We start from the raw sequence: 27983 nt of genomic DNA, 5'->3' as shown, positions 1-27983 counted from the left end.
TGGCTAACAGACAGTCATCTTGGATTTTGATAGTTTGTTACAGCTATTACTCAGAAAGTAGTAAAAGGATCTGTCTCAAATTTATATGTAGGCTCTCTTTGGGCCATAGTTGTGCATATTGCATTTTGGGATCAATCTGTCAACAAGATACATGCACCTATCTTGGATTTTGGTAGTTGTGGAAAAAAACTACGTAATCTATAAACAATAGCAAAACAAGTTCCCTGGTATGTAACTTGTACAATCACAGAATAGTCCAGATGTATATTCGCGAGAGTCATGAGAGCATGAGGAAACCAGAGTGCCCTGAGAATACTCAAGGTCGGGCAGGTGACTCTGATCTCTTCTTCTCCAACAACTTACACCATCTGATCAGACGATTGGACTAATAATAGGTCAACTGAGACTTCATCTCAACAAAACAACAAAAATACATTTCATCTTGGTCATTTTATTTTTGACAAAAATACATTTTGTTAATTTCAAGTAAATAAATATTGCCTCATTTTCCTGAAATTATATTTTTGTGATTATAGATGACACAATGCACCACAGATTATAGTGAAAAAACATTGTGGATATGTGAATATGACTGGGTCACATATATAGGCACCTTTACTTGTGAATTATAAAACACTTTAAAGCTAATAAATAAATGAATATTTCTTTGTGGATGTTGTCTAGAAGTATATTATAAAATCCTTATTTCAATCTAACAAACACAAATATAACACTTGCATTTATCCCTCAATGAACGCCAAAAACAACTGTCAGGGATACACTTCATACAGAATAATGGAAATTTAAAACTAATTGGTAATTCTAGCATGATAGTGGTTTTAACTGAAACAAAATGACCAAGACAAACAGGCCGAAATTTTATTAAATTTTTAAAAATTATATTCTGATAAAAAGGCCAAAGTTTACGAATCACTAAAGATCAACTATTTTGAAATTATCTTCTATAGATTTTAACTTCTTCTTGGTGTCAAAACAATCTAAAAATAAAATGTTCAAATTATATATCTATTTTATCGTTTTTTCATACATAAAAACTGGTTTGGTTTCTTTTTTTTTTTACCTTCACAAAATTCAACTTATTATTATACTGGTTTCATAAACAAAACATTCATTAATTAGGCATCATTAACAAAATAAAAATAAACAAGTACTTGCTGTGGATCAGTTCAGTTATCATACGTTTAGAATTAAAGTGATATATGCAACTAAATCATGAAATATGGAACTACATTGTATATGAACTTTGACCTTTTATGATACTGGTTAACACTAGAGGGCAGTGATACGTAATTAAGCCCCAGTGATGGCAGTTAAATTATCCAATCAACAGTAAATTTTCAAAATCATTGTTAAACCGTCACCCATTTTTTACTACTAAAAATATAATGATTATCAGAAGATGATTTGCTGATAGCGCTCTCATATAATGTCACTCTTGATTGATTGAGATCAAGTTTACATTGGCAAGTATCGAGATCAATATTCGATAAATTGAATGAAAATTTTGTTGCAAAATAGATTGAACTTTACAATTTCAATTTACTTAGAAAACAAAACATTGTTATTTTTCACACCTCAATGTAGACCATGATACTATGTTTAAAATACTGACTACAGTTTCAACACTTACATCAATAACAGGGTAACAAGTAACCTCCCTAACAACATGTTAACATGTGGTAACTACTCTTAAATAAATCTCTCTTCCAATTATAACACATTTATAGACTTTAGAAGCAAGCTTTAAATATCCATCAACCACAGGGGTCTGTCACAATACTGGGGATATCTAAGTACCATTATATTACGATAATCACTAGCACATTCCAGTATTGACAGACCCCTGTGCTATCAACTACAATTATGTTTTAGACCTGTTATCAGCAACAATCTATGTATATATAATGGGATATGAATGTGTTGTTTAAATATGAAAGAACTTTATGTTGTCACAAGCAGAATCTAAATGTGGTTATATGACCATTAAGCTTTGTATTGATTTGCTATGATAAATAAACATGCAACATATAACCAAGGCATCAGAATTATAAAATATCTAATGTTTGCTACATATGGATATTTGACCACAATACAAATTATATCAAGTTTATAATTGAAGCGTTAAGGCAGGGAATCTGGTTAAGTGAGTTATAAAATGGAAATCTAAAAACAATGCAAAAGCAGAGAAAGGTATTAAAGCGTAAAAGAATCTGATATATTGGTATTTTGGCATGCTTCATTTCATGTATGTATATCTGCAAATGTGTGGTTTAAATATGATTAATGAATGGTTGTATAAGGTTTATACGTAAATGAATTGATAATTAATTAACACGTCAGTTTAATTAAATAGGTGGTTATGAAATAAGACAGGTAAAAAAGCATAAAGCCTAACAAACATAATCTGAGTAAATGAAAATTTCCTACAGACCTATTAAAGCCATGTTATTGCTTGGAAAATATTGTATATAAAAGTTTATCCAATGTACATTATTAAATGGCAATGTCATGGATTTATTTATCTGAAGCTGGCATACCTTACACGTTTCCATTTAAAGCAAAGACAATTCTCTTTAACAATGAAAGGCAGGCCATCCATTTTAATGGATTACCTGATCTCTAACAGAACAGCCATACATTAAAATGGACTGATTTAACAAACAAAACAATGAACTCCTGACAAACTAATACAAAGTACCGGTATATATACCAGTAGTTCTCATTAAAAATAGAAATCAGAAATATCACATGTAAAATAAACACCTGTTTTACGATATTATGTAGGATAAGACCTATCACAAGAACCGTTTCAAATAGGCTAAGATCACCATTGATAGATAAATTCTAAATTTCAAATGGGCTAAGATCACCATTGATAGATCAATTCTAAATTTCAAATGGGCTAAGATCACCATTGATAGATAAATTCTAAATTTCAAATGGGCTAAGATCACCATTGATAGATAAATTCTAAATTTCAAATGGGCTAAGATCTTCATTTCAAATAGGCTAAGATCTTCTTTGACAAATATTTAAAGCTCTAAATTTAACATAGGCTAAGATCTTCTTAAACAAATCAGCGCTAAATATCAAATGGATCAAGATCACTCTTGTCTATGTCAAGTTCTATATACTGGACTTTGAATATTCCTGGCTAAATTTGTTGGTATCAATAACCAATAAATGTTTATTATATAATTTCATTCATTATCATATATTATATGATATTGTTCATATTTTTGTGACAATAACTAGTCTGAGATCTAGATATAAATGAATAATGTTGTTGTGTTTCTTTATTCTAATTCCCTAAACAGCAGCTGGAAACACTGACTTTAACTTAAATGATTTTGTAAACAAAGTGATGTGATCCTAGAACCAATAATCCGTATCCTAGACAGTGGAGGTAGGCCTTAAAGTCAGCAGCAATTTGGCAGCAATTCAAACAATAAATATGCAGTGTTTATTTTCAAAATGACTCGATACCATGGCACCCCAATTAGTTTTCATTTCAATGATTTATCAAGCAGAAAGTTCAAAAAGAAACTGTGTAAAGATATTCCTGGTCCAGTTTTGTGAAAAGATTTATGCACAGGCCACCAGAGACACTTGCAGGGAGGCGTAGGTACAGTTGGATCTGTTACAGATCTTCTCTCGGACCGACAACTCTTCAAACTTCAGGGGCTTGTGGCAGAATTCGCATTCATCAGGACACGCTTTAGTGAACAAGTCAAGGCCGTTATCCTTCCACACATTAACGAGCGAATCAACCAGGTCGTCAAGCATTTCCTGTGTGTGGTGTGGAGTGGGGGCGATACGGAGGCGCTCCATACCTCGTTCCACCGTGGGGAAGTTAATTGCCTGGACGTAGATGTTGTGGTCATTAAGGAGATCATTGGACAGCTTTGTACAAAGAGCAGCATCTCCGACCTGTAAGGTTCAACAAAGACATACAATGTATTATAAATACCACATAAATGTACACTGATTTACAGAGTATTATAATTACCACATACATGTACATTGAATTACAGAGTATTATAAATACCACATACATGTACATTTACAGAGTATTATAAATACCACATACATGTACATTGATTTACAGAGTATTATAAATACCACATACATGTACATTGATTTACAGAGTATTATAAATACCACATACATGTACATTTACAGAGTATTATAAATACCACATACATGTACATTGATTTACAGAGTATTATAAATACCACATACATGTACATTGATTTACAGAGTATTATAATTACCACATACATGTACATTGAATTACAGAGTATTATAAATACCACATACATGTACATTTACAGAGTATTATAAATACCACATACATGTACATTGATTTACAGAGTATTGTAAATACCACATACATGTACATTGATTTACAGAGTGTTATAAATACCATATACATGTACATTTACAGAGTATTATAAATACCACATACATGTACATTGATTTACAGAGTATTATAAATACCACATACATGTACATTTACAGAGTATTATAAACACCACATACATGTATATTGATTTACTGAGTATTATAAATACCACATACATGTACATTGATTTACAGAGTATTATAAATACCACATACATGTACATTTTCAGAGTATTATAAATACCACATACATGTACATTGATTTACAGAGTATTATAAATACCACATACATGCACATTTACAGAGTATTATAAATACCACATACATGTACATTGATTTACAGAGTATTATAAATACCACATACATGTATATTGATTTACAGAGTATTATAAATACCACATACATGTACATTGATTTACAGAGTATTATAAATACCACATACATGTTCATTGATTTACAGAGTATTATAAATACCACATACATGTACATTGATTTACTGAGTATTATAAATACCACATACATGTACATTAATTTACAGAGTATTATAAATACCACATACATGTACATTGATTTACAGAGTATTATAAACACCACATACATGTACATTTACAGAGTATTATAAATACCACATACATGTACATTGATTTACAGAGTATTATAAACACCACATACATGTACATTGATTTACAGAGTATTATAAACACCACATACATGTACATTTACAGAGTATTATAAATACCACATACATATACAATGATTTACAGAGTATTATAAATACCACATACATGTACATTGATTTACAGAGTATTATAAATACCACATACATGTACTTTGATTTACAGAGTATTATAAATACCACATACATGTATATTGATTTCAATAGGCAATATTTCAATAATTAAAACACGGCTCAGTTTGACGAACATTCCAGAACTTTAAGGAATTACTTAACTTAACATTCCCATAGGAAAGCATTAAAGAAGAAGTTTAGGGAAAAATCTTTCTTTAGGAGCCTCCCTTAAACTATGTAAAGCTTTACCATCTAGAATTTTAAGTTAAAGAATTGCTCAAAGTTAAGGAATGTTCGTAAAACTGGGCAGAGAAGTTTTCCTTCTAGAAGAGAAGTCTATTATCTTTGATTTAAATTGTTAAAGTATAGGAACCTATTTTGTAACATATTGATTAACCTGGAACTGACTCCTTTTAAAGTCATTGTTAAAAATGTCCATTGATGAGTATTCTTCCCTTTGAAGCGAGTGTTTTGTCCTCACAGACAAGTGTTTTAAGATCTATACTTACATGGACAGGTATTATATGACTGGGACAATGTAGAGCAGGGATGCCCTTCTCCTTCAGCTTCTCACGTAGATATTGCACTTTTTCTTGATGGATATGTCTCAGTTGTCTCCCCTCTTCACTTCGCAGAATCTGAAAGATTGATACCACAGGACTTGATTAAATAAAACCTCAAAATATAAGACAACAAAGAATTTGGATACATGATTACTTGCTGGATACCTGAATCTTACAATATTTATACTGTATCTATCCTAATTTCTTTATGTAACATTGCCTATGTACAGTATGGAGGGTGGGTGAGGTGTGGAGATTTACCTTGACAGATGCCAGGCTCCCAGCTAGTGTAGTGGGGGGTAGAGAGGTAGTAAAAATGAACCCAGAGGCATAACTCCGTATCATATCTATTGTATTGGTAGATGCAGCAATGTATCCCCCAACATTTCCAAAGGCTTTACCTGTGAAAAAAACACAAGCACAGGTAATAGTCAATCACCAGACAGATACAAATGCTTAACATGTGTAGATTATCGTCATAAAGATATGCTTAGAAGCATAACATTTAACATCGTTTTTAGATTATGTAAATAGTAAACTCAATACATAACTGAACCCCATACCTAGTGTTCCTGACACTATATCCAGCTTGTCCATACAGCCATCCCTCTCAGCCACCCCAGCACCATGTTGTCCGTACAGACCGACAGCGTGTACCTCGTCTACAAACGTGATGGCTCCGTACTTATGGGCCACATCACAAAGCTCCGACAGGGGACACACAGCACCTGTACAAGGAAAAAGTTAAAATGTCTGTCAGAGATATGTGGTATTTACATAATGTAAACTTACTTAATTGTGATTTATTTTCGAATTTTTCATGAGCGATTACAGTTCGCAAAAATAAATTACCGCGAAAAAGATTTAACTGCAAGTACAGTAAAATATTTTACCAATAAATCGGAAAATTGAATTGCCATGAAAATTAGTTGGGTTTAAATATTCAGAATGAGACACTGACCATGATAATTAACTTCAGGTTCAAAGCACTGTGATAGAAAATCAAAGACACTATCATAAAATCATATATAAATATACAACCATTTATATAGATAAACGAAAAAAAATCAAGTGCTTTAGTAAAATAACAAATTTTGATAGCATCTCAATTGAAAATGTATAAAAGCCTTAGACTTTTGCTTTCATAAATCTTTTAACACTGTCTTTATGTAAAGCAAATGTAAGTCATTTTCATAGACATTAGGAAAAAACAAGTCGATTTGTTTAGTTTTATGTCCTACTATATAATTAACAGCCAGTGTCATTTAAGAAAGTGTAACAGGTTTGACTGTGGAGGAAAACCAGAGTATCCAGAGAAAAACCACCCACAAGCAGTACCTGTCAACTACCCCACATGGTATTCAAACATACAACCCAGAGGTGGAGGGCCTTAATCTTGTAGTAATATGTCCAAACATCTTAACTTCTCCGACACCAAGGCCCCATCTAAGTCGGCCCATTTACACTATTCATTCTCTTTAGCAGGATTGATTTATATGAAACAATATTTTCCTATGTAATTGTCAAAGGGAGACAAACGTCACATACTATTCAAGTGATCCAAGACTAATATAGTTAAAAGGAACAGGATAAATACATATGACAAGGATTCTGTTAATTTTTGCAGTCATTCAGACAGTTTGTCTACTTAAATTCTTACCATCCATGGAATGTACAGTTTCAAAGGCCACTAGTTTGGGTACACATATATCCACTTGTTTGAGTAGGTACTCCAGATGTTCTGGGTCATTGTGCCTGAATATATGCTTTGGTGCTCCACTGTTCCTAATACCCTGTATCATAGAGGCATGGTTTCCAGCATCAGAGAATATATGGACACCTGAAAGTTAAATCACTGTAGCTTTAGTAGGATTAACAATGTATGAAAGATTGACAATGCTTATCTAAGTACTCTAGACATGGCTATACATGTCTTTAAGAACAAGAGGCCCAGAGGGCCTGTCTCGCTCACCTGATGACCAAAAACCCTGGACGGACGACTGGCAACAGATAACCGACGCTGGATGCCACGGCATTGCATAAGCTCACATTGGTCCTATGGACCAGGTAAGTTTAAAATATATTGAACAAATCTTCTTGCTGTTGATATTTGTTTCTTACATAAAGTTAATTGCAAATTTTTTTAAGATATTTAGTCGCAAACATTATAGCAGAGTTTAATGTATGATTATTTTTTGCGATGTTTACGATGTTTACCTGGCAGAGTTTTGCCCAGGGTGTACAAGGTCGAGTCATTGGCTACATAGCAGGAAGTAAAGACTAGTGCCGCTTCCTTCTGGTGTAATGAGGCCAGCTCTTGCTCCAGTTCTTCATGTAGAGGAGAGTTCCCCGATATGTTCCTTGTACCACCGGCCCCAGCTCCGTGCTCATGGACAGCTTGTCTACAAAATAAGGAACATCATCACTGTAATATAGCATGGTCAAAATACAAACTACTTCCTATTTATTATTGTCTAGTCACAGTCTGACCATATGGAATACTTTCCATATAATATGTTCCCATACTTGTAAATAAGATCATGCTCAATATATTAGAAGTTCAAGATTTTGTGGCATTCCAAAATTGTTCTTTACTGTGCAAATACAAAACCCAGCAAATGTATTACCAGTATATAAAATATATATCAACCATAATGCAGCTATTCAACATAGGCGTAGATACTTATTTTCAAATATACTTAAGTAACCTGGAGTAATAGAGTAAGCACTTTTAAGTGTATTACTTACTCAACAGGTTTTGTGACCTTGAGATACCAACTAAAATCTAAATACTCCTCTGTCCTGAATAAGTGTATTACTTACACGACAGCCTTTGTGACCTTGAGATACCAACTAAAATCTAAATACTCCTCTGTCTTTACCAGTCTATTACTTACACGACAGCCTTTGTGACCTTGAGATACCAACTAAAATCTAAATACTCCTCTGTCCTGAATAAGTGTATTACTTACACGACAGCCTTTGTGACCTTGAGATACCAACTAAAATCTAAATACTCCTCTGTCTTTACCAGTCTATTACTTACTCGACAACCTTTTTGACCTTGAGATACCAACTAAAATCTAAATACTCCTCTGTCTTTACCAGTCTATTACTTACACGACAGCCTTTGTGACCTTGAGATACCAACTAAAATCTAAATACTCCTCTGTCTTTACCAGTGTATTACTTACTCGACAGCCTTTGTGACCTTGAGATACCAACTAAAATCTAAATACTCCTCTGTCTTTATCAGTGTATTACTTACTCGACAGCCTTTGTGACCTTGAGATACCAACTAAAATCTAAATACTCCTCTGTCTTTACCAGTCTATTACTTACACGACAGCCTTTGTGACCTTGAGATACCAACTAAAATCTAATTACTCCTCTGTCTTTACCAGTGTATTACTTACTCGACAACCTTTGTGACCTTGAGATACCAACTAAAATCTAAATACTCCTCTGTCTTTACCAGTCTATTACTTACACGACAGCCTTTGTGACCTTGAGATACCAACTAAAATCTAAATACTCCTCTGTCTTTACCAGTGTATTACTTACTCGACAACCTTTGTGACCTTGAGATACCAACTAAAATCTAAATACTCCTCTGTTCTTTATCAGTGTATTACTTACTTGACAACCTTTGTGACCTTGAGATACCAACTAAAATCTAAATACTCCTCTGTTCTTTATCAGTGTATTACTTACTCGACAGCTTTTGTGACCTTGGGGTGCCAACTCATGCCGAGGTAGTCATTGCTACACCAAACAGTAATGTCCTTCTTCTCTCCTGAATGTTCTTCTGCGTAGGGAAATTTACGACCTTTCCTCATCACATTCTTGAAGATACGATAGGAATGATCTCTCTTTTTCTTTTGGATTTCTCCCTCAAAGAAGCTTTCATAGTTGAACAAAGGTATTGAATCTTTTATGTCCTCTCCTGCAATAGAAAAATAAAAATACATAAAACTTTCTATTTCAAACAATAAAACTAGTGTTATGAACCATGTCTGAACATCACTTGAGTTTAAAATCTAAGCTTTGAATAGGATAGAAGACATACATGTAATTGTAAATGAGTTTCGTACCAGCCTTATGTAAATATACAGTAAACCCTGCCTTAGCGACCACCTTACTTTTAAGACCACCTGCTTAATAGGACCAGTTTTTCAGGGTCCCAAATGGTCAATTTCAGCAAACTTTGCCCTGTGTATAAAGACCACTTGGTTATAAAGACCATTTTTTTCTTGGTGCATTTATAGGTAGTCAGACAGGTTTGACTGTATATATATGGCATCAATATTAGATGAAAGACAAAGAACTATTCCAATGAGACCTGTTACACATTGTATAATTGCCACTCATTTCCCATGCGATCTTTTATTGAATTTCCCAAGCAGCAAACCCATATTCAATAGACAAAATGTTCTTCATTATTCAACCTGGTATTCATTTTATTCAACTTCATGTAGTTTATTGATTCACATCACCTATAGAATTTTTTAAGTATTGATTACATAGTGTTTCCGTTAAGGCATCCCAATTTAGTAACTGCATTTAAAACTGTAGGTAAAATCCTATATATATGTCTATACAAACTGGCCCAGCTCTCCTTCTTACACTGACCTTCAGCTCTATTCAAGGACAGCTTCATTTCCTGTAGCGCTCTCTCTACATGCAGGCCTGATGGATAAGTAGGTCTGGGAGATGTTTTGGCAGGGCTCCGTAAAGTTCTTTCCTTGGAAATTGGCCTTGTTTTCTCAAGTCCCTCCTTTAAATCCGCCAGAGTCTGACCCGGTTTAGATAATTCAGTATCTATCTCCACTACTGCTTCCTCCTTTATAGAACCAACCATATCGTCAACCGTATCTATGTCATGGTGGAGATCTATAAATACAATGGTTAGACATTCTTCTTAAAATTACCTAGATCAAAACATAATTATACCAAGGAATCTTCCAGATATATATTGTCAAGCTGTATGTTAAGATAAATGTACAAAAAAAAAAAAAAAAAAAAAAAAAAAAGATGATGTAAAGTTTACATTCATCTCTGTAGAGCTGCTTGGAACAGTTCATAATAAATTTACAGGGGTGAATAAGATGAGTATGTGGATTTACCTACAAGATATCTGGTCAGATGTGGCCTTTAATTGGTGGATAACTTATTCAAGAATTTGTCATATCTTTTCTCTTCCAAAGGTTTATTGATACATTTCCCAAAGAGAAATACCCCTACACTTGTATCTAATATTACCTTTCTGTAGAATGGTGGCGATATTGCCTTCGATGACCATGTTATTTTTGGACATGAATGGACACCTACTGGCTGGATTGGTCTCTGTAACAGATAAATAGATAATTGTATAACAAGTTCATGTGATAACAAAATGTAAGCACATTGAACAACAAAAAATTAAAATCAAAAATGTTTCAAGCAGGCTGTGTTTAAAAAATTCATGTAAATTCAAGAATGAATTAAGTCACTTAAATGTAGACAAACTTAAGAAGAACAGACAGAAAGAGGGACGTGAAAAAATTAGGACCCTTCCTCATCTTGGAATGTTCACCTCAAAATGCAGAGGTCCACAGCCTACCTGGTTCAGGAGCCTCCCTGGGTAGGAGACTCATGTATCGGAAAGCATGAGCCATAATGGGACAGCGCTCTGCATACAACATCAACTGGGGCGCAGCCTTCTTCACTTGGTTCATCGGAATACGACTCAAAAAGGGACATCGTAGTGAGGCAGTCATGTTGCTCAATCTGAATAAGACGAAATAACACATTTTAGTTCAATAACACAAGCATATTGATATTGCCTGTAAAAGTTAGCTGTCAAATGTGGACGTGATTGTTAGGGTAAATGAACTAGTATATTTCTTGTTACCATGACAACAGTAATTCTGATACAGGTCAGAAACCGCTCTGTGATTACAAGAAAAACAGTGATAATCACTATAAACTATTATTGATTATTGGATATCTTGTGTTGTCTCCTCCTATTATTGGATATCTTGTGTTGTCTCCTCCTAAGTATAATTGGGTTAATCAGTCCAGAAAATGGTCAACAAATAAAAGTCGGATGTCTACATCAATATTGACAAACGTGCTAAGTCAGCATAGCTGGGGTGAGGATTATTTACTTCAATTGAAACTGAACACACAGACACAAAATCAAATCATGTGGAGTCATACACATCCATCTTTTACCCACTTCAGATATCTACCCAATTACATAGTGTTGTAATTACCATAAGAAAGTTGTAGATTTGTTAATTAAGTGTATAAGATGATATTAGATATACCTTCAATGTACAGTTGATATTCACCAAATAGTGAAATATTGATTTTTAATTTGGTTCCCAATTTAAGTTTACCAAAGCTAAGGTTATAAAGAAATCATGCTTGATCAAGTTAGCATTGCTACCTTGAACTTAAACAAATCCCAAACTTTATGCAGCAAACAAATTAAAACAGGTGCCCTTAAAGCTTCATTCCTGTCAAATTACTTATATCTTACAATACCCAAGTTAAACAATGCTTTTTTACAATTTAAGGAAGGCGACCAGCTGCTACACCAGCTCATATTTTTATTTTGGTTACTTATTGATACCTGAATATAAGTACGTAGGTGTATATTGTAACACATACAAAACTACTCCAAGTCTAGCCTTTTTCATGATTACTATTAATCAATGGCTGAATGCACAGGTGGTTCTAACCTACTTATTTAAGGTACATCCTTATCCTTGTCTGATTTCTTCAGTTAATTAAGTTATACTGTAGATTGATGTTAACGCATGGTGAAGTTTCTCGGGGAAATCCTGCTGTGTTGTTGTTGGGTGGAAAGTGTTGATAAGGTTACTATTAAAACCAAACAAACATTTTTTTCAGAAAAAGCACTAAAGCAAATAAAAGATTGTCGCTAAAATATGTACATTCATAACTGCAACTGGTAGCATTTTCAAAATGAAAATTGAAATGTACTAATTACATTGTACATTTTTATTTTACTTTACATCTAATTAAATCAAAAGCAAATTGGTTTGTGGCTAATTACTTATTACTTAATTAATTATTGTGCCATAATTTAGTGAAAGGTCTAATTACATTTGGTCCATAATTTTCAAACAACAACTATTCAATCAAACCAGCAGAAAGAATACATAGGCTGCACTACATAGCAGCTACCAGCTATCAATTTCCAAGATACACATGATCAAAAGGTCCAAGGAAACCTACAAATCAAAGAGAAAGATATAAAGACTTATCTGAGATATTGCAGTAGCAAACTTCAAAATCTGAGATGGCTGCCTTTCGACCATGTCTTTTTGCTAATGCAATAACCTTAACTAGGGACAAAGGGGAACCTGCGTAAGATTCCTTCAGTTCTTTCTGAGAAATGGTTTTGGATGGACCAAGGATGAAAGGTGACTTGAATAATACAAAGCTCACAAACAAATTCCCACCTCAATAAAATCTATTGTAGCAACAATATATCAAGCAGTAATTAATGTTGTCAGGACAGGATTTCAAAATCACATGCTGCATAAACAAGACACATAGATCAAAGACTGTGTAACCATAGAGATAGAATAGTTTTTTCCCCCTTTTTTCTCCATTTTCTTGTGAAAATGTTTTTCAAAAGGTTTCTTATCACGGACCAGCAATATGAAAGCTCACGCTTTCACTAAATCAATATCCTTGGGACATGACCTTATGTAAGTACAGATTATTCACACAGAGGAATTACAAATGTATCTTAATTGAACATCTCAATAATAAACAATTAGCTGTATGGATTTACATTATAAATTATTGACAGACTGATGTTATCCTAGTTCCTCCAGCATTTCTGAACTTATCTACATGTATCTCACCATCATGATTGATAATTGATCTTATAAGCTTACCATAAGACAAAGTGCTCCAGGCAACATCATATTTGACTGTTCAGTTTATAAATAAGTATCTGTGACCTTCATGCCCTCATATATAGAACAGGGAGAACAAAGAGTTTTGAATCTTTAGTTAATCTTAACTCTTAAATGTGTACATGTGCATGTTTATTTTGGCTCTAAGAATTCATCAAACATTTAAAGTTGTGTTCCTTTTTTTGTAAAAGCAATAGTCAAAATAAAGAACCGTTAGAAACGCGAGAATGCAAAAAAACAAATACCGGTATAGTAAGACATGATCCATCATAAGATTTACAAGAACAATTAAAAACACAAACACAAACCTAACATAACAAGTCCCAAGCTGCTTGTTCAGCTTCTAATCTCTATGACAAGATTTTTTTTCTTTTCTTATTGAAAATCAGCTTTTAAAATCAACCACAATTTTGTATTCAAATAATTAATTAGCATTGGATCTACATGTATGTACATTAACAAGTTCAGTATGCTGCTATTTTGTTTGTCTTGATATTTTTGGGGTTTATATAACCTATGAAAATGTGCTTAAAAGAGCATTTTGCGATATTGCTATTCATTCACTTTCTCATATGTACATATTTATGGTAAAAAAACATAGAATTATGAGGCTAAAAAAACTCTTCAAAGGCTATAAGTACAATATTCAAACTAAGATAGATATATCACAAATTGATCATCCAATAAGTATGGTACACATTACCATATGTCAGTAAAGAATGATTATAACATACCTGGTCGTACAGTACATCTAAAAACTGACTTATCAGACACTGCCTCTGTATAGTACACTATATATGTGGTAATACTTACACACACTTAGCAAACATGATGCCACTGTTTAAAAACACACCAATCTATTAATAATCCTTGATCATGACTTGTCTACTGTAAACTTACTCAAGTGACAGGTATATCATCCGACAGGTAATATTTCTACAGGTAAATTAACGGTGACCTATCAGTGCACGGCACGTGATGATTGACTGACGTTATAGCCACACCTTATCAAGCATCGCAAGACGTTGTGTACGTATAAGAAATGACGGCTATAAAATATCCCTGCCCCTAGGGCCTTTCTATCAAACGTACACAGACTACAACTTTTTGTTTTGAAATTTCAGTGCCCTGGAAAATGCAAAAGCTATGCTCACTTATCCATCATAATCCTGAAACATGTATCAAAATTAAAGTGACAAATTTTGTAAAGACTTTGGATGCCATCATCACATGTAGTTATTGTGATTAACTGCTGAGTAGCTTAATTTGTATAGCTGTTGGCAAACGGGGCATAAATGTCTAAATTCTATGTGTTTACTGACCTCTACAAAAATACACATTTGAGGTCACAGAACTTTTATCAGATCACTATAACTTGACATCAGGTTTGCCTTCCTTAGTAAATTTATCCTAGATTACATGTCATCCCTGATAACTCCATCAATCACCTTTTTTTTTATAATTCAGCAGCCTCCATATATATATATACATGGCTGACCTTAAATCTTTTGGATAAACAATATCTGAAGTCTATAGGGAATAAATTGCAATATCTGAAGTTTTCATTGTTTAGGTATTTATATTAATGCATATTCAACATGATGAGCATCTTTGTAGATAGATCTAGAGTAAAACATGTTAAGTCTGTCTTTGCATATTACAGAGTAAGCTTCCTTGCGGGTAGGTAATCAATCAACTGTGACATCATTATTTTGTCGGCACAATTCACTTCATTTTCTCCGAAAAGTATGACATTATGCTCGCAAACATATGAGGTGACAATCAATACCTACCTGCAAGGGCAGATAACTCTGTAAAATGCAAATACAGAAAAAACGAACATGCATAAAACAAATTCATAACATAGCTATTGTCATTCCCTGTCAAGGTTCCTTAACTATATCTATAGTAATTGTATAACAGACTACGCTTTTAAGTGTATAACAGACATTTGCTTTAACAAAGTGATTTTGCAAACAGATGTTTGTTATAATTGTGTTTTACCGTACAATCAAATTCATTGTTAAATAGAGATTGAACAGTGTTTTGAATGCGTTAAAAGTTAGCACTACATGTAGAATATGTCTGTATCCCATTGCGTTCATAAACGCAATCAAAACACTGTTCAATCTTCATATTAACATAAATAAGTCTACTTTTACGTCAAATTTAAAACGGTGATGGTTGCTAAGTTGGGTAACTACGGTAGTCAGGATGACCGAAGATATAGTTCCGATTGTTGATTGTTATAGCTGCAGCTTGATTTGAAATATAACAATGACACCTCTAAATTATTTTTAAATTGTGTTTTTTTTTTCAATTTGATAATGTATCAGTAATGTTCATTTCCAATAAAAATCGAGATAAATGAGGCGGAATGACTACCGGTATATTATCGTTGTCAGGGTAGTGATGCGGTTCGAAGTGGAGCAAGCCGCAATATTTGATTTTCAACCGAGGAAAGTAACTGTGAAATAGCCTGTTGATCAAATGGTATGACTGTTGAGCTGCTGAATGTTTGTAATGTATGTATCGGTCTATGTACGCAATATAGAATAAATTCTTCATAGAAACGACTTTTATTTTATTGTACGGATGATAGTCAAGTGTTTGCAGGGTGTGTGACTGACGTAACTATGGAATTCCTAGAACTTTCCTGAGGAAAGCCCCCGGTTGTAGCCTCAACCAGCAATTCTTTTTGTTGGTTATTACCGTTACAATGCTTGAACACATATTCTGTTTTGATGTCAAATATATTCTAATTGGATCTAATAACAACTCTTTATTATTATTTTGAATCCGACAACGAAGAAACTTTGTTTACACTTCATACAGTAGGCCAACCAAGTAGGCTAATGACGAGCATGATATTGTCTGTGTCGCCTAGGGACCGAAATCGTTTTTCAGTTTATTATTAATTCAAAGCAAATCTGTCATCTGTGAAAAGTTAAATGTAACTTGAGTAATTAAAGTTTATTTAGATTATCATATGACGCAAAATCTTACCGAAGCGTGAACAAAAAGAAGTCCAATCCTACTCTTGGTTTGTATTCATACGCCGTTGCGTTTATGCTAATTTGAACGCAACTCCGGCCCCTCCCGTTGACTATATAGGGGCATATGTAAATATATAGTAAAATTTACAGTCAGTGGTTAATTGATAGTATAAATCCTGTTCATTTCAACCAAAAGTTACACAGCTTTATTTCTCAGTCCATTCCAAATATTGATACCCTACTCAACTTTATTCTTCGATAGAAGCACCAGAAAGAGACTTAAATCCTTAAATAAATACACCATGAATGCAGATGTAACCAGCAGTCATCTCATTCCTAAATTTCAGGACCAACAACGACCCTGTTGTGTACAGACACCAATGTCTAATCCAGAGGACAGAACAGGAATAGCAAACAAGAAGACATGCAAAAGAGCAAAGATAAAATCCTAAATTTCTAGTCATTCAATGAATTCCAAAATACATCTGTCCTATTTACAGGAAAATGAAAAACTTATGCTCATATTTATTCTCCAATGCTACCAAGAAATGAGAAAGAGGTTAGCAGGCAGGCATAAATATTTGTACATCCCGGCCATCACATTTTGACATTCGGTGTCTTATACCTACTGTATTCGACCCAATAAGCGCCCATGCCCCTACCCATTTTTGATGCCTTGCTTTCAATTGTCCAGGCATAAATTAAGACCAAAAACTGCATAGATTTTGCAATAGTTTCGTCTTATTAGCACTTTTCAATTTTTTAAACGCCCTGGGTCGAATACAGTAGTCACATTATTTTTCAGTATTGCTCTGAAGATTACAACTGGTACACCTACCTTGGTCTTGGTGTTAGTTCTCTGCTTAGGGTGCTGGACTTCAGCGGTCTTAGACTTTGGTACCCCACTGAAAAACAAATTATCTCTACATTATAATCAACTCATCAGATAGAAACACCTAATTTTGTGAAACCTCAAAAACACACACAAAGACACAAATATAAGGGCCAGCTAATTTAGAACATGAACTACTTCTGAAATATTATTGATTTATTTATTAAGTAACCATGCTGTTATAACATCAACAGGAAAAGACAACTAATCATACTAATTGTTTATGCTAATGTTGGAGATGAAAGAAAAGTAAAACTTAAAAGTTGATTAATATATACATCACACCATAAAAGGCTTCAGGATTCAATGTCAGTGACTAAAATGAAACAAGCATCCTCCCTGTCCGATCCCTGCATGCTATAACACTGACCTTTACCTTGACAATAAGAAAATTCCAACGACAGTAGTACAGACTAGCTACCCCTTTATAACTACAAGCTGTGCAGTGAGAATCAATGAAGAATTCAAAGAAGGCATTTGAGTCCAGATAATTATTTTCTAAAAATAGCAATGATGACCTTGACATTGACCTGACAATCATGAAATTCAAATACATCCCAGGTAGTTTGATTATTTACAAAAATATGCAATCACATTATCTGGTGGACACCAATGAAGAAGTGTTGTTCTGATGATGATTTTCTAGGAGAAGAATAATCTATTTTTAGTAACAAGAGACCTTTCATAAGCAACAAATTGTGTTAATATGTTTCAACAAAATCTTTCGATCTTTTTTTCAAGTTATTATTTGGAAACAAGATTTGGGCAAAATATTACCGATAGTGAGTGACCTTGTAATTTGTAGTTGACCTTTTGACCCAAAATCAATCTCAGTCTGTATTTTCTTTCTAACATTGTATGAAATTCTTTAACTTTTTTTCATTTTCATCTGGAAATCAAAATATATGAAAAATAAAATTTTTAATCACAAAGACCCGTGTAGTTGATCATCTGACCCCATATCAAATCACAAAATGTAGTACCTCATAATATTAGCTACCATTGTATGAAGTTACAACAAAATTTATCAATCTGTTTTCAAGTTATGTGAATTATCTGAAATTTGAAACCACCATCCGGACAGACAGACAGACAGACAGACAGAAACTAACACTATAGAGTTGATCCCTCCGGTTTCAGCTGAAGGGAACCAATAAAATAAACCATAAGGTACTTACATATATAATAGGATGTTCTCTTCCCCCTGTGTGTGCCCTAACACTGAGAGCGACTCACTCCTGAAAAAACACAAAATAAATATGAACTTTCTGATGACATTAGAATTTTTTAAGTATTAAGTCAGCCCATATATATACTGGTAAATAGAGATAACAACAGGTTGTACAGAATCTGACAATAAGTGCTGTAAACAGCTCAGCAGATGTCTTATAAATCAATCCACTTCTCTGTTGGGGATAAATCAATAGAAGTCTAGATCAACCTGTTCCTAATCGGCTTCTAATGCTTCTAAACATCAACCAAAGACAATATAAATTAGAACACATTGACCGATAATCATATTTTACTTTCCTTCAATTTGAGTAAAACTTATACCACTTATGCATGGACAGGACAAAATAGGACAGGATGCTATACGGTAGCCTTTCCCCAATTCAGGAGATTTCCTCACTTATAGGAAAATTAGTATCAAGGTTACAATGAAATGAAGCGGACAGTTTAAGATCTGTTATTCAAAGCCTGATTTCTTTTTTATATTTATCAGATGTATAGCATTTCATAAACTTCATAGTTGCAATCAGATCTATTTAATAAAGTTGACAGAATTGATAATTTACATCAAGCCGCCCATCTTTGAAAGTATCTGCATTATTTGAATCCATAGCAATTACTAGTAATTATAATTTAAAGTAAAAAGAGTCAAATCTAACATACAAGATGCCTTTGAAAAACCCAGTAGATCTCCTAATACATACATATTTTCATCCATTCAATTACAAGGTGAATCTTAATATCGCTACACTGATTTAGCAAATGAATTAGCACATTTGCAATTTTACAGCAAACAAATACAAAATGCATTCAATTAGCACAATTACCATTTTACGACACACAAATATTCAATTAACGTATTCCTGTTTATCTAAAGTAAGTAGAAAATTTCAGGCCTGAAAAAGCATCAAAATATTGTTTCTGTCAAAATATCTAAGTTTACATTATTTAGTTATGTGCACTATAGTTGATGATATATATATGCTATGCTATTTAATCACGTTCAATGTAACAGGGGCATTGTATGTGTCTTCCATATGCGGTACTGCTGCATGCTAGCTGCATTACCATTAGTTCAAATTCTGTTTAAAAAGCTCAAACTATCTGCAATCACTAACCTTTTGATTTTTGGGAACAAATTAAACCATTGGTAATTTACATATAAATTTAAAAGTATTTAAATTACCTATATACTCCTTAATGTTTACACCAATAAACTTTAAAATGTTTGTTATCATTTTGACATATCATGAAATTCTTAATGTATTATATAGAGTACTGTGTTTATTAAGCAACCTACCAGTACTTTAGTAACGCATAAGGAAGCTGTTGAAATGGAACATAGCTAGTCAGGCATACAACAGTTCAGATTGGATATTACTGCTTAAATCTCGACAGCTAAAGCTATAGCTGACTCTGTACATAATTGAACTTAAGAAGTTCTGAACTATTTTGTTAATTAATAATAAGGATTGGGTGAAACTTCTAGAGTATGTACACAGACTGATATATTCTTTTATCTGTATGTGACTACAGTCTACAGCCCAAGTTATGTTTGGCATGTCACATTAAAATAGATACTTGTTGAGGTTGCATGACCGTTGTCTTTGAGACGGGGTATTAGCGTTGTTGTTGATGAATGGAATATTACAGAGTACATTATATGGAATGTTTATTTACAAGTGAGAGAAATAACACACATGATTCAGTGATAATACAGAATAGTCACATATATGTACAGAAGTTGCATTTGAGAGGGGAAGTCCAGTCACCAGGATGAAAAGGCGAAACACTTTATTCATTTACCTGTGAAGGGTTCCGTTAAGTAAAAGTAAATCCAAATATATGTTCCAAGGTTAAGCTCTCAATAAAGACGTCTCTGACTACAAGGAAGTCCAATTTAGACTCTGACTCTCATGATTGACTGTCGCTAATAATTTCTTTACATCTTTAAATAGGTAACCTGAATATATCTACTTTAAATTAGCGACATATGACAATTGTTTTTTTACTCCAAAGTTCCTCTCAAAATAGAGTGTGATATGTAACACTTAAAGTTAAAGCTAGATTAATAGAAACAAATGTAAAAGTTAAAGATAATCAAAGGCTTACTATTCTGTCTAGCACCTACAAGCTGTTTTCAATAACAATACAGTACTTAATTACGGGTAAAGTAATGAAAATGGTTTGGATTCAGAAAGTACTTAATTACGGGTAAAGTAATGAAAATGGTTTGGATTCAGAAAGTAAATGATTTTATATTGATTTCCACTAAAATATACATGTATTTGAATAAAGTTACAAAAGAGAAAAATATCAATTGTGCAAATTTAGTATTTGCATTGGTGAAACATACATACATATAGCTTGTACATTGTGAAAGATTTACATTTGTCATCATATGACTACCTGAGTACGTATTTGAATAGTACCTGCAAGCTTAAAGGTAAACACTAAAAACTGTTTGCAGTATTTACAGAGATCATAATTAAACCTTATAGATGAACATATGTTACCTGACAATATGATATGAAAGCAACCTAACCAAAACCTTTTATAGAATTAATTCACAAACTGCTGCATTGTTCAAAATATTTCACTTTATATTGGAAGGATAAAAACAACTACTAGTAAAAAAATCCATCATTGAAATCCTAGACAGATTGTGGTATGCCTAGTGTATAAGAAATAGGACATTCTAAATTGTGACCCCAGTATGTACACAAATACCATATATCCACATGACACCCACCTTTAGTTTGCCTTGTGCCAGCAGTTTATCATCAGAATGAGCCAATATTTCACAAGAACACATGACGCAGTGTCATTTATATTATTGATCATATAATTTTTTTATAACCTTATAAGTGTTACAATCAAGCTAATCTACATGTCATTTGTATGCAAACAAAAGAAAATGACAAAAATGAAGAGAAAAAATACTAATAAAGATGTTTGATTTAATTGTCATAAAAAAGCTACTAAATAATGTGCATGCCACAAAACTGCTGACATGAAATTGCAATATAGTTATGTAGTACATTACAAACTGAACGTTAACCCAGAGTAATGTATGTATAGTTGTAATATGTGTACATGTTACATTAACCTTAGATGTGAACAATTCATGATCACCTGATAAGAAATCGTGACAATCTGCTTGCAAGACTGATTTTATAAATAAACTCCGGCATTACAAAGAATCCAACAAAGCACTTACTTTCACAACGGGCTATGATAAGACCATTAAACCCTAGATCCTCTGTAACCTGGCTGTGTACTAACGCTGGACGACAAGGGGACGACAACAAGACGACAAGGGGGAGATCAGGAAGTAAGATGTTGAGGACAACAGGGAAACGCCCACTCTTGACCTGGTCATGATTGACAACCAAGCTAGTCACAGGGCATTAATACAGTAACTCCTGTCAAACGTGACTTTATTTCTTGCAACTCAGATAAAAAATACTCTAAGATATATATATATACAAAGGTATATATTTAATGATATTGGATATGGCATATTTGATAACTATATGAATAACATTTTAAAAATATTGGAAAGAAGATTTAAGCAAATTTTGAATTCAACTAACCAATGCAGGCCACTCCTAACTTTCCCTTTACAATAAATGGAGAGGTCCATTGGCCTATGTGGGCCACTCCTAGGCCTTTCCCCCTTTACAATAAATGGAGAGGTCCATTGGCCTATGTTGGCCACTCCTAGGCCTTTCCCCCTTTACAATAAATGGAGAGGTCCATGGGCCTATGTTGGCCACTCCTAGGCCTTTCCCCCTTTACAATAAATGGAGAGGTCCATGGGCCTATGTTGGCCACTCCTAGGCCTTTCCCCCTTTACAATGAATGAGGAGGTCTATGGGCCTATGTTGGCCACTCCTAGGCCTTTCCCCCTTTACAATGAATGAGGAGGTCTATGGGCCTATGTTGGCCACTCCTAGGCCTTTCCCCCTTTACAATGAATGAGGAGGTCCATGGGCCTATGTTGGCCACTCCTAGGCCTTTCCCCCTTTACAATAAATGGAGAGGTCATGGGCCTATGTTGGCCACTCCTAGGCCTTTCCCCCTTTACAATGAATGAGGAGGTCCATGGGCCTATGTTGGCCACTCCTAGGCCTTTCCCCCTTTACAATGAATGAGGAGGTCTATGGGCCTATGTTGGCCACTCCTAGGCCTTTCCCCCTTTACAATGAATGAGGAGGTCTATGGGCCTATGTTAGCCACTCCTAGGCCTTTCCCCCTTTACAGTGAATGAGGAGGTCTATGGGCCTATGTGGGCCACTCCTAGGCCTTTCCCCCTTTACAATGAATGAGGAGGTCTATGGGCCTATGTTGGCCACTACTAGGCCTTTCCCCTTTACAATGAATGAGGAGGTCTATGGGCCTATGCAGGCTACAAATAGGCATTTTCTCTTGACAATGAATGAAGAGGTCCATGGGCCTTTAGTCATTTGAGTTCTCAAATATCAAAGCAAAACAATCTCACTTCAATTCTATCTTTCAATTTATCCTTGCAATTGCAGGTATTAAAAAGAAGTCAGTTGGATATTTTAGCCTTTTTCCTCATGGTTGCGAATTATAAGTGAGCCTTCAGAATATGTCTTTTGCCTAAGATTGAAACCTATTTGACCAATGCATCTGACCTAAATAAAGGTCAAGGTCAATTATTTGAGCAAATTTAAGAGCACTGTATGCCATGCTAAGTACAGGATAGCAGTGGTTTAATTATCTTTCAGTACAGACAGTGCTTAAAGATGTTTCCGCTGCTGACAAATGGTATTTTTTCTCTATCTTTCATCAGTAATGAAAGTTACATACTCTACACCATTACCACCATTGAAAAGTTTGAGCTACTAATTCTACTTCAAAATAAAAATATCAAAAATAATCAATTGTATACATTATACAAGCAGAATGTTTTCTATTGTACTTTTGCGAAATTCAGGCAGTACCACATCCATTTTAACCAGCAAACGGTACCAGAATGATACAATGCCACATTGCCTCCAATTGAATCCCCTGGGATAAAGTAACCTACAAAACTTTATAAGCTAGGGTACTGGTACACCCCACCCTCTTACCTTTTGCCAGCTTTCCACATAACGTTAATTTTGTATAACTTGATTTTCCTCATCAATTGATGCAAAATAATTAAAAGAATTTATGTGAATTTTTTAAAAGTAATACATGAAATTTGTATTTGAAATTATTTTTAAGATAGGCTTTTGCACATACAGTTATCATATCTGAATGATGGCGTGGGTGTCATGTACGTCAGAAAGGTTTCCTAAAAAACATCAAATTAAATTAACTCTGCTGAAAATATAACTGATTGTGTACACAATCCATGTGTATACATACGTCAATATAGAATTGATATTTATAGTTAATGCTTGAGAGATACTGGTAGGTGAATATTCTACATCCTGGTAGTGATCTAGTATTACAAACACTTGAGGAAACCCGGTGTAAAATTCACGCTACATATAAAGTTGTGACACATATATTCAGGTAACAGCCTGAACAACAAAACAAGCTGAGCTCAGTGATTTTCCTACTCAATAATTTCAGGGGCATGTGCCTTTTGAATTGAAAAAAACCCACTACATTTCATCTTTCTTGAAACATTTATCTTTTAGAGAGCTTTTCTTTATTTGGGAAAATTAAATATTTACCTATATATATCAAAATTTCTCTAGAGGAATATAATTGACTCCTTTATTCGCCCCATCAAAAAGCTGATATGGTCACTGACATGAAATAATCCCATGCTTACCATTACTTTAACAAGAAATATTAAAGCACATTACAATCATATTTAATTTCATTTTACCTATATAATAGTGAATAATTTACATACATGTATTGCAAGAGGCAACATATTAGAAGATCTGATGAAAAGCATTAGTATAGCTACGTAATAAAAAACAAGTTTTAAAAGTATGGGCCCCACCCGTCCTGCCTCTTATTTGTGTAGACGTTTGAAAACTAATGATGATGACTCTATTAGAAAGAACAAGATATTACAAGAATTATTTCTAGGATTATTTATCAGAAACGTACCATTGCTCATTCAATGATCAAAGGTCCGAGTCCAATTTTGGGGGGGAAATTTTGCAGTTTCCTAATTTAAATATACTGAGTATAAAAGAATGTATCAGATCACTAACAAACTGTGGAACTAAATCACAGTATCCCAGCCCTAAAGTTTGACAAAGTCAAAGTTATGTTCCTTAAAGATGGAACCCTGCATATCATGTTTGTGCTCACTTATCGGAAAAGCAAGATGAAAAAAAATTCAATGTACTTTCCCCATCGACTTGCTATAAACTTTGTGTTAATAAATTACCAAGTGACTAAGTCTTTCATTTATTTGTAACCCACAAATATATATGTCCATCATCACCACTGATTATGCCTGTGAAGGCAGAAAGGCTAAACTGATACAAAGTCTTCATATTTTTTCTTTTTTGATATATAAATATATATATATATGTGTGTCTTTTAAATCTTTTAAAATGTCACAAACATATAGGTTCACATTAAGTACAATATAATTCTACAGCCTTCACTTCATAACAGAGACCATGTGTATATTTGGATGAGAGGGAGATTTTATTTTTCATTTATTTAGGCCCTAGTTATGATTTATTCTATTTTGCGTCCACGTGCGGGTAGGTTTTCTGCGGTTGTGAGGCAAAAACAAACACAAGTTGTTATTTTCAGATTTCGTTAAAAAGTCAACCGACAATAAAAATTCCAGAAAAAATTAATATTCATATTCTTCCTATGGTTTCTTTGATGTACAATGCATACTAGCCATTGTCAATTCACCTATCCATTGTGTAATCATTTCGAAAAATACTGATAGATGTATATAATTTGTTACATCGCTTTGACATTGCTGTAAAATGTAAACTAAGTTTGCAGAGCTGTGATGGTGATTTTTCTCCTTATATATCAGGGATCGGTAAATTTTACCTACCCCATTCACAATGCCAAACCCCTTATTTTGCCCCTAATTACTATGAAAAACAATTTTTTTCTCAAAAACTGCTCTTTTTGCAATTAAAAATTTCCAATTTGATATACAAAACTTTCCCCCAAAATAACCAGAAAAATCACTGTGTGAACAGCTTGAATGAGTAATAGTCAGGCCAACATTGAAGGTTGGACAATAATGGAAGGGAGGTAACCCATTCAGAATGATTCTAAATTAAGGTATTTATCATCAGTTATAGCAGCTAGAGGATGATATTTTCTTTTTTTTTTTTTTTTTTTTTTTTTGGGGGGGGGGGGGGGGGGGGGGGGGGGCATTCTCCTACCATTCACTGATTTATCACCAGTTTTAGGTGTTAAGAGATTTCTTTGTCAACCCCTAGGATATGACAGATTGTGTGCGTTAAATTTTTGAACCCGACGGCAATTATGTGATGTCATGACTATATAATGGACAATAATTAAACAAGGGTGCATGTAATCAAATAATATCTTAAAATAATATCATTAGTTACACAATTCACTGTTTTATTAACTAACTACGTATTTCAAATGAATAACCAATAATATACAAATTACCGGTAAGTGACAGATGTGACATAGGTTGTTTCTAACAATGTGTCTAAAGTTATTCATATATGATAACGTCTTTTTATATTACCAATTCATCAAATCATTTGGGCTTTTTTAAATTTTCATTGCGACTTGTTTATAGGACTTAACTAAAGGGGGAAAAACATTAGGTACAAATTCACTATATCTACTACATTATTTACTAATGCTAGAACAGCTTACCAGTTAACAGTTATCACCGATTTGGTTTGAGCATGTGTCCGGCTAGTCATTTAAGGGGACAATTCAGCCTATAGATGAACATTAATAAATTGTGTACATATCGGTACAAAGTATACACAACAAAGGGAAAAACAAGTATTAAGTGAAATCAAGATATCAGTCAGGTGTACTGGTTGATATGCCTACACAAACGACCATGGTTGTGACTTGTAGTGTAGATGGTGTCAAACTCGCTCGCTCTGTCCGCCATCTCTCAAATTGTGGTCCGACTATCCCTGCATTGCCGAAACCCTGATCCCATTGCTCGTTAGAGTAAACTGCAATTTTTGTCCTAGAACTGCTCTAAATCGCTCTGACAGTAGTGTGATTTTACCGTTGTAGAAAGTTAACCACCTTCTCAGTGGTTTATGTAGTGTATTTGTTCAACGTGCGTGACTTTGGCTCGGGTATGGGTACAGCGTCCATATTTGTACCTGCTTAATCCGTCTGATTACCGCCATACACATTTGATACAGACAAAATAACCTGCCAAAGTAATGAAATTCTCATACTTACAGCCGTCTTCATTTCTGGTATAAGGTATACGTGCACAACTTTGTTCTTATTTTGTTTCATTTCATGTACTAGTTGTGTTGTATAACTTTGTTATGAAATTACAAAAGTAATGAATTTCCTGCCTTACAATGTCATGCAAAGAAATGACATTTTAGCATTAAATCACAGTAAAGAAATGAGAATTAAATATATTTTGAGAAAAAAAGTTTAAAGCAATATCATCAATTTTTAAATTTAGTAATATCTTGGATTTATAGGGGCTGAAACCAGTTTGTCAGAACATCCATATGGTGTCTGGTAGGAAGCAAACGCCAAATAAAACGTTGGATGAAATTAACACAATAGAATTTTAATGTTTTGGTGACATTTAAAATGAAATTTGTGTTTAGAACTTAAATTTTGGAAGATAATTCAAGTTTGACCTTTATCAGGTTGTATAATATTGTGTATTTTTAATCAGAGTTACCTCCCATCTCCCATAGTCGTTACACAATGTGCAACCGGTAAAAACTAAAACCGGCCTTTAACATCAATGAATACAAACATGTGCTGTATCAGATATAAAGTTAGTAGATGAAGAAATGAATTTTAAAATGAAATCACAAAAATACCAACCATTCTGTCAAATTTGCTCCAAATACAGGTGTTTACATCAGTTCCTCTCTTCAATTTTGGATTTCGGTGTCAAAACCTTATTTTACTCTCTACACCAAAAAAGGTTCTGTAGCATTTTTTGTGTTTATTTGAAAGTAAATGGGAATGAAGTATTCAAACTAAAAT

At 33.8% G+C, this 27983-nt stretch overlaps 1 protein-coding gene across 5 annotated transcripts; it reads right to left on the bottom strand.

Moving 5' to 3' along the window:
• Positions 1-435: 435 nt before the first annotated feature.
• Positions 436-27933, bottom strand: LOC138304825 (5-aminolevulinate synthase-like). Of its 5 annotated transcripts, XM_069245141.1 has the most exons (15): positions 22057-22207; positions 18785-18844; positions 17553-17619; positions 12511-12648; positions 11381-11547; positions 11041-11124; positions 10411-10671; positions 9510-9724; positions 9047-9063; positions 7996-8180; positions 7439-7618; positions 6342-6506; positions 6040-6179; positions 5725-5853; positions 436-3951 (listed from the first exon to the last, which is right to left on the bottom strand). In XM_069245141.1, the coding sequence occupies exons 5-15, from the start codon at positions 11535-11537 to the stop codon at positions 3607-3609; spliced, it is 1878 nt and encodes a 625-aa protein (XP_069101242.1). In that variant the 5' UTR covers positions 11538-11547; positions 12511-12648; positions 17553-17619; positions 18785-18844; positions 22057-22207; the 3' UTR covers positions 436-3606. The 5 variants fall into 5 exon arrangements, with proteins under 5 accessions (XP_069101242.1, XP_069101241.1, XP_069101240.1 ...); XM_069245140.1 differs by lacking the exons at positions 12511-12648; positions 22057-22207 and adding an exon at positions 27819-27933; XM_069245139.1 differs by lacking the exon at positions 12511-12648.
• Between the last annotated feature and the right edge of the window lie 50 nt (positions 27934-27983).

Source organism: Argopecten irradians, chromosome 12 (assembly GCF_041381155.1).
Source record: "Argopecten irradians isolate NY chromosome 12, Ai_NY, whole genome shotgun sequence".
NCBI lineage: Eukaryota > Metazoa > Mollusca > Bivalvia > Pectinida > Pectinidae > Argopecten > Argopecten irradians.
The sequence above is the reverse complement of the archived record's forward strand: the minus strand, read 5'-3'. Positions and strand labels throughout refer to the sequence as shown.

Bases quoted from the DNA above. Each gene is read 5' to 3' on its own strand.
- LOC138304825 (XM_069245138.1), bottom strand. The intron at 6,180-6,341 runs GTATGGGGTTCA...TTTTTTTCACAG, and splicing joins TATAGTGTCAGGAACACTAG to GTAAAGCCTTTGGAAATGTT. The intron at 3,952-5,724 runs GTAAGTATAGAT...TGAACCTTACAG, and splicing joins GTCATATAATACCTGTCCAT to GTCGGAGATGCTGCTCTTTG.